General features: G+C 45.3%; 1 protein-coding gene across 1 annotated transcript in view; it reads left to right on the plus strand.

Annotated features, from left to right (window-relative positions):
* SLC22A1 (solute carrier family 22 member 1) overlaps positions 1 to 14,219 on the plus strand; it is a 35,881-nt gene that overhangs the window by 17,602 nt on the left and 4,060 nt on the right. The window contains exons 7-9 of the mRNA XM_061130283.1: positions 489 to 703; positions 4,994 to 5,102; positions 13,769 to 13,881. Of these exons, the coding sequence (XP_060986266.1) occupies positions 489 to 703; positions 4,994 to 5,102; positions 13,769 to 13,881 (437 nt within the window). The remainder of the gene's footprint in view (positions 1 to 488; positions 704 to 4,993; positions 5,103 to 13,768; positions 13,882 to 14,219) is intronic.

Raw genomic sequence — 14,219 nt, forward strand, 5'->3', positions numbered from 1 at the left:
TTGCTGCATCGTTTGCTGTCTCTCGGAAACACGGGTCTGTCCTGTAAGTCACAGGCTCACAAAAATCGTGGAAGGAGCTTCTCAACCAGGAGGGCCCCACCTGGATTTTGACCCCCTCTCTTCTCATATTAGGACTTCCCTGGTGGCTCAGATGGTAAATTGTCTGCCTGCAATGCAGGAGACCCAGGTTCGATCCCCTGGGTCAGGAAGATCCCCCTGGAGAAGGAAATGGCAACCCACTCCAGTACTCTTGCCTGGAAAATCCCATGGACGGAGGAGCCTGGTGGGCTACATACAGTCCATGGCGTCGCAAAGAGTCAGACGCGATGGAGGGACCTCACTTACTTTTCATATTGCTCTAGAACATTCTAAATCCAGTGATGGATGCTTCCCTCCAGCTCGCCAGGGCCTTTATCCTCCTGGCCAGTCTCCAGGATCTCCCCTCTTCCGAGGAGCTCACCTTTGACCTGCCTCTCCTGCCCGCCCAGGTTCACCAGCTCCGTGGTCTACCAGGGCCTCATCATGCACGTGGGCGCAACTGGTGGGAACCTCTACCTGGACTTCCTCTATTCCGCCCTGGTCGAGTTCCCTGCGTCCTTCATCATCCTCGTCACCATCGACCGATTCGGCCGCCGCTACCCGCTGGCCATGTCCAACCTGGCAGCGGGGCTGGCCTGCTTCATCATGGTCTTTATCCCACACGGTGAGTGGTCCACGCCCATCATCTTCCAGGTTGTTGAACTGTGGGAAGAGTCTTAACGCTGGAATAGCAACAAAGCCAAGGTGCTTATCTGAGTCTAGAATGACTTTTTAAAAAAATTTTAAGTCGAGGTACAGCATACCAATGATGAGCCCTTTTTGAGTGTTCAAGTCGATGAATTTTTTACATGTATGTATACCTGGGGAGAAGGAAATGGCAACCCACTCCAGTAATCTTGCCTGGAGAATTCCATGAAAGAGGAGCCTGGCAGGCTACAGTCCATGGGGTTGCAAAGTCAGGCATGACTGAGCAACTATCATTCATTCGTTCATACCTGAGCACCACGACTTACGCCAAGATAAAGAGCATTTCCAGCACCTCGGAAGGTCCCTCACCCCGTTGGCCACCAACGCTCTCCACCCCAGCCCGGGTCCCTGCATCTCTGGTCTCTGCCATCACAGATTAATGTTGACTGTTCTTCAACTTCATATAATTGAACCAGACCGCACCTACGCTTTGTACTGTCTTACTTCATTCACTTATCGTGGCTTCTGCAAGGTTCGCCCACATTGTCCCACGAGAGTGTCACTTGCACTGTTTCACTGTTGGACAGCCTCGCATTGTAGGAATCCCTCACCCTGTATCCAGGCCTCTGTTGACTTCAGGCCTCCTAAAGTCACCCTGGACCACCATACAAAGAATTAAAGCCCCATCCCTCTTCCTCCTTCTCTTTTCCCTCTAGAACACAAGCTCCAAGAAGCGGAAACATTCTCTGCTTTGCTCACGGCTGAGCTCCTGGGGCAGAGACGTCACTCTGTCAAGTACATAGAGCAGCTTCCCAGGTGGTGCTAGTGGTAAAGAGCCTGACTGTCAATGCAAGAGACATAAGAGATGCAGGTTCAGTCCCCGGGTTGGGGAGATCTAAAGTCATCCAGTGTCTGCCTATTGGGATTAAGGCTGCAGTGAACATTCTAACACATCTTTTCGTGGACACTCACTTCCCTTGCTGGGTCAGGGGGCGGGGCACAGGTTAGTTTTAGTAGGTACAGCCAGACAGCTTTCCAGTTCACGCTCCCACGGTGATGCACCAGCTTTCCAGTGGTTCCACAGACTCACCAGCACATGGCATCATTAGTCTTTTTAACACCAGCCATTTTGGTGACTGTTTGCTTGAGTCCGTAATTCTTAGCAATCCAAGATAAGCCAAAGCAGAATCATTTGGGCAGTTTTAATTTGAGTACATACATTGCCTTTCTCATTTGTTACTTTTAGAAATGTTAAAAAAAAAATAGGAGAGCAGATTTGCTATTTTCTCAGTTTTTATTGCTTGTGCTCCGCACTTGTTGGTTTAATGAGTCATTTTGGCAGGCTTTGGGAGCAGGATATTATGAGAAACATCCCATGAAATCTCTGTTCTCAAGAACCAGGCTATACGGAGCAGGCTAGAAATTTTAAGAGGTAGCAAAAGGTAGCTCAGGTTTTTTTCTCCCTCCTTTCATGAGTGAGTGAGCGAGTGAAGTCACTTAGTTGTTTCCGACTCTTTGCGACCCCATGGACTACTGTAGTCCACCAGCTCCTCCATCCATGGAATTTTCCAGGCAAGAATACTGGAGTGGGTAGCCATTTCCTCCTTCAGGGGATCTTCCCGACCCAGGGATCGGACCGAGGTTTCCCACAATGCAGGCAAGCACTATGCTGTCTGAGCCACCAAGGACAGAGAAGATAGGAAAAGCGGCCAAGCATCTGAAATCGGTTTCCCCTCTTTCCCCCGATCTCCCTGTTTGTAGATTCCTGGTAAAATGGAATGAATGAGGTTTTCGTTGTTGCTGTTTTTTAAGTAACAGCTCCAAGTCCCAAGAGGGAATCTGGGATCTAAGGCCATTTGATTATCACCTGGAAGAAGCTTGGGTACTGCGTCCTCTGTCCCACCTCCTCCCAGGGCCTTCTCCCAGCTCCCGCTCTCGCCACTTGCCTTTACCGGTCCTTATCATATTAGATGAGGAGCCTTTGTTTCCTGTTCCAGAAACTATTTCAAATACCTTCTATGTACTTGCGTGCGTGCATGCTAAATCGCTTTAGTTGTGTCTGACTCTTTGTGACCCTCTGGAACAAAGACCCTTTGGAGCCCACCAGGCTCCTCTCTCCATGGGATTCTCTAGGCAAGAATACTGGAGTGGGTTGCCGTGCCCTCCTCTAGGGGATCTTCCCAACCCAGGGGTTGAACCTGCATCTCTTACGTTTCTTGCATTGGCAGTCGGGTTCTTTACCACTAGCATCACCTGGGAAGCTCCTCTGTGTACTTGACAGAGTGGTGTCTCTGTCAAGGATCTCAGCCTCGAGCAAAGCAGAGAAAGATTCCACTTCTTGGAGCTTATGTTCTAGAGGGAAAAGAGAAGGAGGAAGAGGGATGGGGCATTAATTCTTCGTATGGTGGTCCAGGGTGACATTAGGAGACCTAAGTGAAGAGGGGATGAGCCATTTTAACAAACGGGCAGGGAGGTTTCCAGGAAAGGGAACAGCAAGAGTGAGGACCCTGAGGATGGGGAGAGCTGGGCATCGGAGGAGCAGCTGGACCCTTGTGAGCAGGAGACAGGGAGAGATGCCAGGGTGGGTTTTATCCCAAGCATGGCAGGAAGCCACGCCACAGGACTGCAGTTGTAAGTGGTCCCTCCGACGGCTGGGGAGTGACCTGGGCCCAGAGGAGGCAGGGTAGTTCTCTGAGGGCGAGGATGCCGTGCGTGTCCAGTAGAGCATCTTGCCAAATCTATCAAAGCTTCGGAATTTGTGACCAACGCCCTCCTCCAGGTGTCTGAGTGAACTCCCTTATCTTGTATCTCGTGGGAGCCTTAACTAAAGGCTCTGCTTGGGCTCTCCTCCAGGCAGAGGGCAGAGGAGACCTGGAGAGACTGCGCTGGCTGCAGGCAAACTCGGCCCCAAGGTCACTGGGTCTGCTCTCCCCGGAGCCTCCCGCTGGCGAGGGGAAGGAAGCCTGTCCTCCTTGAGCAGCCGGCTCGTGGGGACAAGGGTGAGATGACACGCTGTCTGTTACCCCGGAGGCTCTGTTAGTGAGCCGACCTTACTCAGAAGCCATTTGTGCTTTGAGGTTTGGGTGAACCCCTAACATCCCGGTGAAGCAGATGATGGTGCCTAATGCTTTGATGGCTCCCCAGGAAGGAGAAGGCTTCTGGACCTGCCGCTAATTAAGACTCAGAGCCGTCTGCTAGGAGGAGATGAGGGTTTGCATCCCTCATCCTCTCAGACCAGTGAAAGATGCTTGGGTTAAGAAATGTGCTGTGAGGACTTCCCTGGTGGTCCAGGGGTTAAGAATCCAGCTGCCACTGCAGGGGACACAGGTTCGATCCCTGCTCTGGCAAGATTCCATATGCCGTGGGGCTACTAGCCCAGGTGTCAGAACTACTGAGCCCAAGTCCTAGAGCCCACGAGCTGTAACTACGGAAGCCCTCAATATCAGATCTAGAGAGTAGCCCCTGCTCACACAACTAGAGAAAGCCCTTGCACAGTGCCATCAAAAATAAATAAATAAAATATTTTTAAAAATGTGTTGGGAAATGAGTGCTGAGGATGAGAAATCTGGTCCACCAGCTCTGGACTTCTGCCCGAGGGAACCACGTTGTTGAGGACCTACTGTGTTTCAGGAGCTGTGTCAGCAAGGACACTGTTGGAGGATAATAAAAAGCCAGGACTGGTGGAGTGGTCATGATGCACAGTTGACATGTGTTATCTCTAAATCTCACCACCACCTGTAAGTTGGGTGAGATGATTCCCATTTCATAGCTGAGGAGACTGAGGCAGGCAGAAGTAAGCCATTTGCCTCATCGCTCTGCTGGCAGGAAGCATAGCTGAGATTCAAAAAAGCACATTCTTTCCTCTGCACAGTGAAGTCTTCCCTCACGTGCCATCAAGTCCCCAAATCTCTCAGGACTCAGTTTAGTTAGTGTTAGTAGTGGTCGCTGAAACCACTGTGGACTGTAGCCCGCCAGGCTCCTCTGTCCACAGGATTCTCCAGGCAAGAATACTGGGGTGGGATGCCGTTTCCTCTTCCAGGGGATCTTCCCAACCCAGGGATCAAACCCAGGTCTCCCGCATTGCAAGCAGATTCTTTATTATCTGAGCCACCAGGCTCTGTTTACTGATCCAAATATGGAAGGGTTGGATAAGACAGCCTTTCGGGCCCTTCCAGCTCTAAAGTCCAAGCTCCCATTTGCGGCGTCTCCTGGCAAATCTGTGGGTACAGCCCTCTAGCTCTCATACCCTCTGTCTGTCTCCTCCCAGATCTGTCCTGGCTGAATATCACGGTAGCTTGTGTCGGCCGAATGGGGATCACCATCGTGTTCCAGATGGTGTGTCTGGTCAACGCCGAGCTGTTCCCTACGTTCATCCGGTGAGTGTATCCGGGGCGAGGGGGCGGCTAGCTGCTGACAGGGCTGTGGGCCAGCCGGGCTCACTGAGGACCACTCTTGAAGATGCCCCCCAGGGTGGGATGGGTTGACACTGAGATGGGGGTTGGGCATCAAAGACAGAGCCCACGCCTGATGCGGTAGGGAAGGTAAGAAGGACTGGTTAAAGTGGACTCGGGGTCGCGTCGTGCCCCGTACGGAGGGCCAGCGCGAGAGAAAAGACATCTGGTGAAGGGCAGTTCCTGTTTGGACAGTGACATATGGAGCCTTGCCACACGTGGGGTGCAGGTCATCCTGTAAAATCGTTGTTACCCGCCTTTCACCTGTGAGCAGGCCGAGCTTTGCAAAGGGAGGGAGACCTTCTCAGAGCCACACAGCTAGAAAGCGGCAGGGTCCAGGTAAGGACACACTTCTTCGCCCCTCTTATTTTTTTTTTTTTCAATTGAAGTACGGTTGATTTACAATGGTGTGTGTGAATTTCTGCTGCACAACCAAGCGATTCAGTTACACATATACATATTTATACACTCTTTCTCAGATTCTTTTCCATTATGGTTTGTCACAGGGTATTGAGTACCGTTTGCTGTGTCCTAGAGTAGGACCTGGCTGTTTGTCCGCCCTGTTTACACTCGTTTACGTCTGCTAGGCCCAACCTCCCACTCCATCCCTCCCCTTCTCCTGCTTCTTGGCAACCAAGAACACACTTCTTTCTGCCCTTAAAGCTGGTATTTTCCTATGATGACACAATACTTTGTAGACGTAGCAATGGGACCAGATCATTCATTGTTTCAAGCCAGGTTTATTCAGGTAGAATTTTCTTAGAGCAAGATTCACCCTCAAAGGCACAGTTTGATGAATCTTGATTCCATTCATTTCACCAGCACCACGATCAAGGTGATGTAGACACGTTTCCATCATATGCAAATGCTCCCTCCTGTCCCTCTGTAATCTGTTTTCTCCCCTCCCGCCTCCAGCACCTGGCAACCCCTGATCTGATTTCTCTCCCTAGGGCTTTGCTGTTTCTGGAATGTTACATACATGAAATAACTTGCGGTTAGGCTTTTGTGTCTGGCTTCTTTCGCTTGCCATCAGGGAACCCATACACGCCGTGGCTTGTATCAGTTCTCCAGTCCTTCTTATTGCTGAGTGTGGCTTCCATGTGTGGAAGATGGACCACGATGTGTTTGTCCATTTCTCAGTTCATGGAGGTTTGGGCTTTTTCCAGAGTGATTACAATACAGGCGCCAATAAGTATTCACTTATGGGTTTATGGGCTTCCTTGTGGCTCAGCTGGTAAAGATTCTGCCTGCAATGCAGGAGACCCTGGTGCGATTCCTGAGTCAGGAAGATCTGCTGGAGAAAGGATAGGCTACCCACTCCAGTATTCTTGGGTTTCCTTGGTGGCTCAGCTGGCAAATAATCTGCCTGCAATGCAGGAGACCTGGGTTCGATCCCTGGGTTGGGAAGATCCCCTGGAGAAGAGAAAGGCTATCCTTTCCAGTATTCTGGCCTGGAGAATTCCATGGACTGTATAGACCATGGGGTCGCAAAGAGTCAGACACGACTGAGCGACTTTCATTCACTCTCACACTTTTCACTTTCATAATTTTATGGATTGATTTTTGGCTGTGCCAAAAATCAGCATCCTCCTTCTAACTGTCTGCAACATAAACTGTCAAGACCCAGGTGTCACTAGTGGTAAAGAACCCGCCTGCCAGTGCAGGAGACACAAGAGACGTGGGTTTGATTCCTGGGTTGGGAAGACCCCCTGGAGGAGGGCATGGCAACCCACTCCAGTATTCTTGCCTGGAGAATCCCATGGACAGAGGAGCTTGGTGGGCTACAGTTCTTAGGGTCGCAAGAGTTGGACACAACTGAAGCGACTTAGCACGCACTCACGCTCTGCTTTGTATTGAAAATCAGCCACCCATTTTTACCTCTTCTCTGTAGTATGTACTCCTTGAAAACAGAAACCACATAGCATACTTGTCTGTACCTCCTGAAACTGCTCTGTAGCTATACTAACCAGGCACCTGGTGCTTGCTGAATGAATGACTGAAGTATCCCAGAGACCTGAATTTTCTTAATTTTATTTTTTAAGATATTTATTTATTTATTATTTAAAATTATTTTTGACTGCACTGGGTCTGCACTGTTGCATGTAGACTTTCTCTAGTTGCGGCGAGTGGGGACCACTCTCCAGTTGCAACACACGGGCTTCTCATTGCTGTGGCTTCTCTTGTTGCAGAGCATGGACTCTAGAGCCAAGGCTCAGTAGTTCTGGCGCGTGGGCTTAGGTGCTCTGTGGCCTGGGAGATCTTCCCAGGCCTGGGAGGAACCTGTGTCCCCTGCATTGCAAGATAGATCCTGAACCACTGGCCCACCAGGGAAGCCCTATGAATTTTAAAGATGGGAACTAGTTTCTCACTTCTAGCTTCTGTGTGCTAGTAAAATCTTTCTCTCTCTCTCTCTTTTTTTTAAGACTTATTCTCTTAAAATTATTGAAAACAAAAGTTTTTCCTCCTCTTGGAAATCTTACTAAAGCTATTAGAAGAATGAGAAGAATACATAAGGACATATCTTTGTTATTTATTACTACTGCATGAGAATCTACATTTTTATCAATGAAAATTTCAACAAAATAATTTAATAGCAACAAAAAAAGAAGGAGATGCAGAAAAGAAGAAAAAAAAAACGGCAAATGTCATCTTTGAAAGTAGGATGACCTTGAAAGACAATGTGTAGGAAAAGGGCTGCCTCGTTCAGTGAATGTAAAAGGGTCTAGAAGACTCCAGGGAGGTCCCCTGTGGCACCAAATTTGAGACAAGGCCAGTGGTTTTCCAAAGTAGGAAGGGAGCTTGAAGGATCTGACCCACAATCCCTTCTTGGAGGAACAAGATGGGTGCAGGGGCTGGAGGTACGTGTTTCCTTCTTTGGATGCTGTGTGACTGGAGGGGAGGAGGGGCGGGCAAGCTGCGGGAGAATGCTCAGGAGCCTTAGGGAGCATTGCGCTCTGGGGCAGGATGGAGGAGAGAGACCCTGCAGGGTGGGCCGTTCCCCACTGTCTACCTCCATTGTTGTTTAGCCACTCAGTCATGTCCGACTCTTTGCAACCCTATGAACTGCAGCACCCCAGGCTTCCCCATCCTTCCCTATCTCTCGGAGTTTGCTCACGCTCATGTTCATTGAGTCAGCGATGCTATCTCACCGTCTCATCCTCTGCTGCCCCCTTCTCCTTTTGCCTTCAGTCTTTCCCGGCATCAGGGTCTTTTCCAATGAGTCGGTTCTTCTCATCAGCTGGCCAAAATATTGGAGCTTCAGCTTCAGCATCAGTCCTTCCAATGAATATTCAGGACTGATTTCCTTTAGGATTGACTGGTTTGATCTCCTTGCAGTCCAAGGGACTCTCAAGAGTCTTCTCTAGCACCACAATTTGAAAGCATCAATTCTTTGGCACTCAGCCTTCTTTATGGTCCAACTCTCACATCCATACATGACTACTGGGAAAATCATAGCTTCGACTAGATGGACCTTTGTGGCAAAGTGATGCCTCTGCTTTTTAATATGCTGTCTATGTTTGTCATAGTACTCCTTCCAAGGAGCAAGCGTCTTTTAATCTTATGAGTAGGGATAAGAGAGTCAAAGCATCTTATCACAGACAGCCCTGGCCAGAAAGGGAATTTCTTTAAAAAAAATTTTTTTATTTTTATTTTTTCACTTATTTTTATTAGTTGGAGGCTAATTACTTTACAATATTGTAGTGGTTTTTGTCATACATTGACATGAATCAGCCATGGATTTACATGTATTCCCCATCCCTATCCCCCTCTCCCACCTCCCGCTCCACCTGATTCCTCTGGATCTTCCCAGTGCACCAGGCCCGAGCACTTGAATTTCTAATAGCTTAAAGCATGCCCTGGTCCCTCTCCACAAATCCTTCTTAAATAGCTGCTACAGAAAGAAATAATAGTATTGAATGCTGAATCACAAATAAAAAAGTAACTTGCCCAGGAGCTATACAGATATATCATGAGATAAAAAGGAGAAAGGAAGAGGAAAAGCAAGTGACAAATGAAGAGAATGTATAGGAAAAGTATTATCAGAAAGCAAATGAAAAGTATAGCCAAGTGTATGATGACTAAGTGCAAAATAGTAATGAATTAGTCATCTCTGTAAAAGAAAAGTCTAAAGCAGAGAATGTGAATTCTTGGGAGAATGTGTGATAAGACAACTGATGGTCAGCTCAGGCTAAAAAAAATAAAAAGAAATATTAAAATCTTTCACAAATAAAAACCACTTTGAAAGCAGTATAGGGAGAATTGATAAAGGAAAGGAAAGGAAAGTTAAGACAGAACTAAGAATTGCAAGGTAAGACTGAAATAAGCAAAAAGTTTAAAAGGCTTAGAGATTATGCTTATATATACATATGTCCCAAAGAAGATCATTGAAATAATGAAACCAAAGAACTTAAGTAAAAAAAGAACTTAAAAAAACTTCTGGAAATAAAAGAATGCTTGGATCTATGATTTGAAGGTGGCATACAGTGAGTGTTTCAGGAAAACTTGCTTCTGAGCAACATTAATAAATATTCCAGTTATGTTACTGTGCTTCAGAGATAAAGAAAGGTTTATGAGGTACCCAGGCTGAAAGTGTAAGTCACATATACAAAGAGGAAATCAAGTTGATATCATTTGATGAAGACGGTGAAACAATGCCTGAAATGATCCCAATGACAGAAAATGTAACTCAACGAATTTTATCCAAACTCCTTTTCCCAAATAAAAACAACATCCAATTATTTTGTTCCTTAAAAAATATGGTTCCTACAAAACTTTTCCAAAAAAGCTATTAGAGAAAAAATTCTCAGTAAACACAGTAAGTGGAGTAATACTTCAAAATTACTGATGGTGATCACTGAATCTGAGATTAAAACCCTCAGTTTCTGTTTTGATTACAGAATATAAATTGACAATACAGAAATGCTATAACTAAAAATGGTCTACAGTTTGCCTGGCTCCTCTGTCCATGGAATTCTCCAGGCAAGGATGCTGGAGTCATTCCCTTCTCCAGGGGATCTTCCTGTCTCAGGGGTGGAGCCCATGTCTCCTGCCTTGCAGGCAAATTCTTTACCATCTGAGCCATCAGGGAAGCTCAATAACTAAAAAAAGTTGGAAAGGAAGAGAGAGAGAATGTTGGAGGTGGTGTGATACACTGATTTTCTCAATACTTTATCCAGGAAAAAATGTATCACTAAAAATGAATAAATTAAGTAGTTTTATAGGCATATTTTAAGAGATGAAGGCAAAGAGTAAAAACAATGATATTATTAACTACAGTCAGTGCATGGAGGGATGGTTTGAGGAGAAAGTAAAAAAACACTAATTTTAAAGTAGTTCATAATAGTTAACCAATACTATCTAAAGAAATAAAGTATTAAGTGTATTACATAAAGTTATAAAGGTAATCTTTGGGATAAAAATCAAACCTTCCAAATTATCAGAAAAAATACATATAACCAACACAAATTGAGAAATAAAAGGCACAAAAAACAATAAAAATGTGGCATATGTTAAAATATTTATAAAATATTAGTGAACAGTTAATGACAGAATTAAGAACAAACATTTCTGATTTTAAATAAATATAAAGAAACTCAACTCCTTTACTGAAAAACAAAAGTAAAAAGACTATAATTTCATTATAAAGCGAAATCCAACAATTTGCTGCATAGTTGAAGTACAACTTGTCCTCAGAAAGGTTGAAAAGCAAGGAATGCCCCACAGCAGGCGCTTCCGCAGAGGCTCAGTGCTAGAGAATCCACCTGCAGTGCAGGAGACTCAGGAGACATGTGTTTGATCCCTGGGTTTGGAGGATCCCCTGGAGGAAGAAATGGCAACCCACTCCAGTCCTCCTGCCTGGAGAATCCCATGGACAGAAGAGCCTGGTGGGCTACAGTCCATGGGGTCTCGAAGAGTCAGACATGACCGAGCACACAGCACACACATACTGGGGTAAATGGAAACAAAAATATAGCAAGAACCACGATTTTATCAGACAAAGCTGAATTTATGGCAAAAATTATTAAGACAAAGAAGACCCTAAATTGTAGTTGAGAGAAAATCCACAATGGTTTCATAGGATAGTTTTACAAAACATTTAATTAATGGAAAACTTCAGTGATCCACAGTTCTAGAATATAGGAAAAGGAGGAAGTTTTAAAAAAAATTGTTTATAAAGTTCTCATGATATTGGTGTCAAATAACAAAGGAAACAGGAAACTGTGAATATTATTTATGAATGATAAATTCAAATCCTAAACAATGTATTACCAAACAGAATAGTGGAGCACATTAAAATAATAATACATCTACCTAAGATGAGTTATTCTAGGAATACAAAGATAGCTTAATATTAGAAAATCATAGTATAGTTCATGCTAATAAAAGAGAAAATTGTACTCTTCTCTCCATAGATAAAAGAGGCATTCAATAAAAGTCGACATCTATTTTTGTTTTTTAAATCTCTCAATAAACATGGATAGATAATTTTTCATATAGTTTTCTCAGCATGTCTCCCAGTTAAAAACAAAGATATTATTGAAAGCTGGTGAATCAAGTAAATTACAAAGCATATTTAAAGATTATAACGGCAAACACTAAGGAAACAACTAAACTGAGGTCATAGAGGGAGACCTTGGGAAGGGAAGAAAAATGTACTAATGTTATAATTACTCATTTTAGGGAGTAAGAAATTGTACAAATGGATGTAATAGAAGAAGCTTAAAAGGATAAAACTTTTCTTGATTTATTGTTCCTGATTTAACCATGTCTTCGACCCAAAGCTCAAGATTATTTACAGGAATACACTGGGGTGGCTATATTCATAAAGGACAGAATGATCAAAAACTATTGGCAGGGATGAAGAGGTCATTTCAAGTAGATGGTTTCCTCCCTAGCTTTCTTCGTCCTTCATTTCTTAATCTCCTCTCTTTATTCTTCCCTGTCCCTCTATGTGAAAGCAAAAACTCTGATCACACCAACCAGTTCTCCAAATCTCCAGACCGTTGTTACAATCCAATTCTGACATTCAGTTCAGTTCAGTTCGGTTCATTCACTCAGTCATGTCCAACTCTCTGTGACCCCATGGACTGCAGCATGCCAGGCTTCCCTGTTCATCATCAACTCCCAGAGCTTGCTCAAACTCATGCCCATCGAGTCGGGGATGCCATCCAACCATCTCATCCTCTGTCGTCCCCTTCTCCTCCCGCCTTCAATCTTTCCCAACATCAGGGTCTTTTCCAATGAGTCAGTTCTTTGCATCAGGTGGCCAAAGTATTGGAACTTCAGCTTTAACATCAGTCCTTCCAATGAATACTCAGGACTGATTTCCTTTAGGATGAACTGGTTGGATCTCCTTGCTGTCCAAGGGACTCTCAAGAGTCTCCTCCAACACCACAGTTCAAATTCTTTGGTGCTCAGCTTTCTTTATAGTCCAACTCTCAATTCTTTGGTGCTTAGCATCAATTCTTTGGTGCTCAGCTTTCTTTGTAGTCCAATTCTCACACCCATACATGACTACTGGAAAAACCATAGTCTTGACTAGACAGACCTTTGTTGACAAAGTAATGTCTCTGCTTTTTAATATGCTGTCTAGGTTGGTCATAGCTTTTCTTCCAAGGGGCAAGTATCTTTTAATTTCATGTCTGCAGACACCATCTGCAGTGATTTTAGAGCCCCCAAAATAAAGTCTCTCAATTGTTTCCCCATCTATTTGCCATGAAGTTATGGGACTGAATGCCATGATCTTAGTTTTCTGAATGTTGAGTTTTAAGCCTGCTTTTTGACTCTCCTCTTTCACTTTCATCAAGAGACCCTTTAGTTCTTCTTCGCTTTCTCCCATGAGGGTGGTGTCATCTGTGTATCTGAGGTTATTGATATTTCTCCCAGCAATCTTGAGTCCAGCTTGTGCTTCATCCAGCCCAGCATTTTGCATGAAATTCTGACATTAACTACTTGGAATTAGCAACCTCCCTCCTAGAGTTCATTAATTTGCTATAAGGCTCACGGAACTCAGGGAAGCAGTTACACTTACTCATTTGTTATAGAGGTTATAAACAGGCAACCAGAGGAAGAGATTCACAGGGCAAGGCTAGCAGAGTCCTAGCACAGGCACGTCTGTCCCCCTGGAGCTGGGATGTGCCATTGTCTTAGCACAGTATGTAGGTGCGGTTGATGAATTTGTCAGTGATTTTTTAAAATTAATTAATTTATTTTTGGTTGTGCTGGGTCTTCGTGGCTGTGCTTGGGCTTTCTCCAGTTGTGGTGAGCACGGGCTACTCTTCCTTCAGGACCACGGGCTCAGTAGTTGCAGCACGCGGGCTCAGTGGTTGTGGCGTATGAGCTTAGGTGCTCCACAGCATGTGGAATCTTCCCGGACCAGGGATGGAACCCATGTCCCCTGCATTGGCAGGCGGATTTCTATCCACTCTGCCACCAGGGAAGTCCAGTCCTCAGAAATTAACCCTACCTCCAGCCCCTCTCCCCTCCCTGGAGGTTGGGGAATGGGCAGTGTAATTGCTTTAGCGTAAGTTCACCATTTGGAAAATTGATTCACAGAAATGGCATCCATTTTGGTCTCTGTATTTTACCAGGAACCTTGGCATGATGGTGTGTTCCTCCCTGTGTGATTTGGGTGGGGTTCTCACCCCATTCCTTGTCTTCAGGCTGATGGAGGTTTGGCAAGGCTCGCCGCTCATTTTGTTTGGTAAGACTTCATGACTCATTTGCTATTTCTTATTCACAGCCCAGTGTGAATAGCTGATAACTACTTAATGAGTGAATGGTATCCCCCAGTGAGTGTACAGAAGGGAAGGATGGTACCTGCTCTTTCCCTGTCTCCTGGCTCCTCTGTCTTGCTTCACAGGAAAGACAAGATGCCATTCTTATAACATGGCCCAGAGGTGTATGTCCTGTGGCTCTGGAGTCCAATAATTCCTTCAACAGAATAGAACAGGAAAGCATTTTTGACGTAGCCTCCTGGTTTCTGATGAATTTGACTCCCAACTTCAGTGAACTTAACATGCGGTCGCTAGAGGTTTGGAG

The sequence above is a fragment of the Dama dama genome, chromosome 26 (assembly GCF_033118175.1).
Source record: "Dama dama isolate Ldn47 chromosome 26, ASM3311817v1, whole genome shotgun sequence".
In the NCBI taxonomy this organism is placed as follows: Eukaryota; Metazoa; Chordata; class Mammalia; order Artiodactyla; family Cervidae; genus Dama; species Dama dama.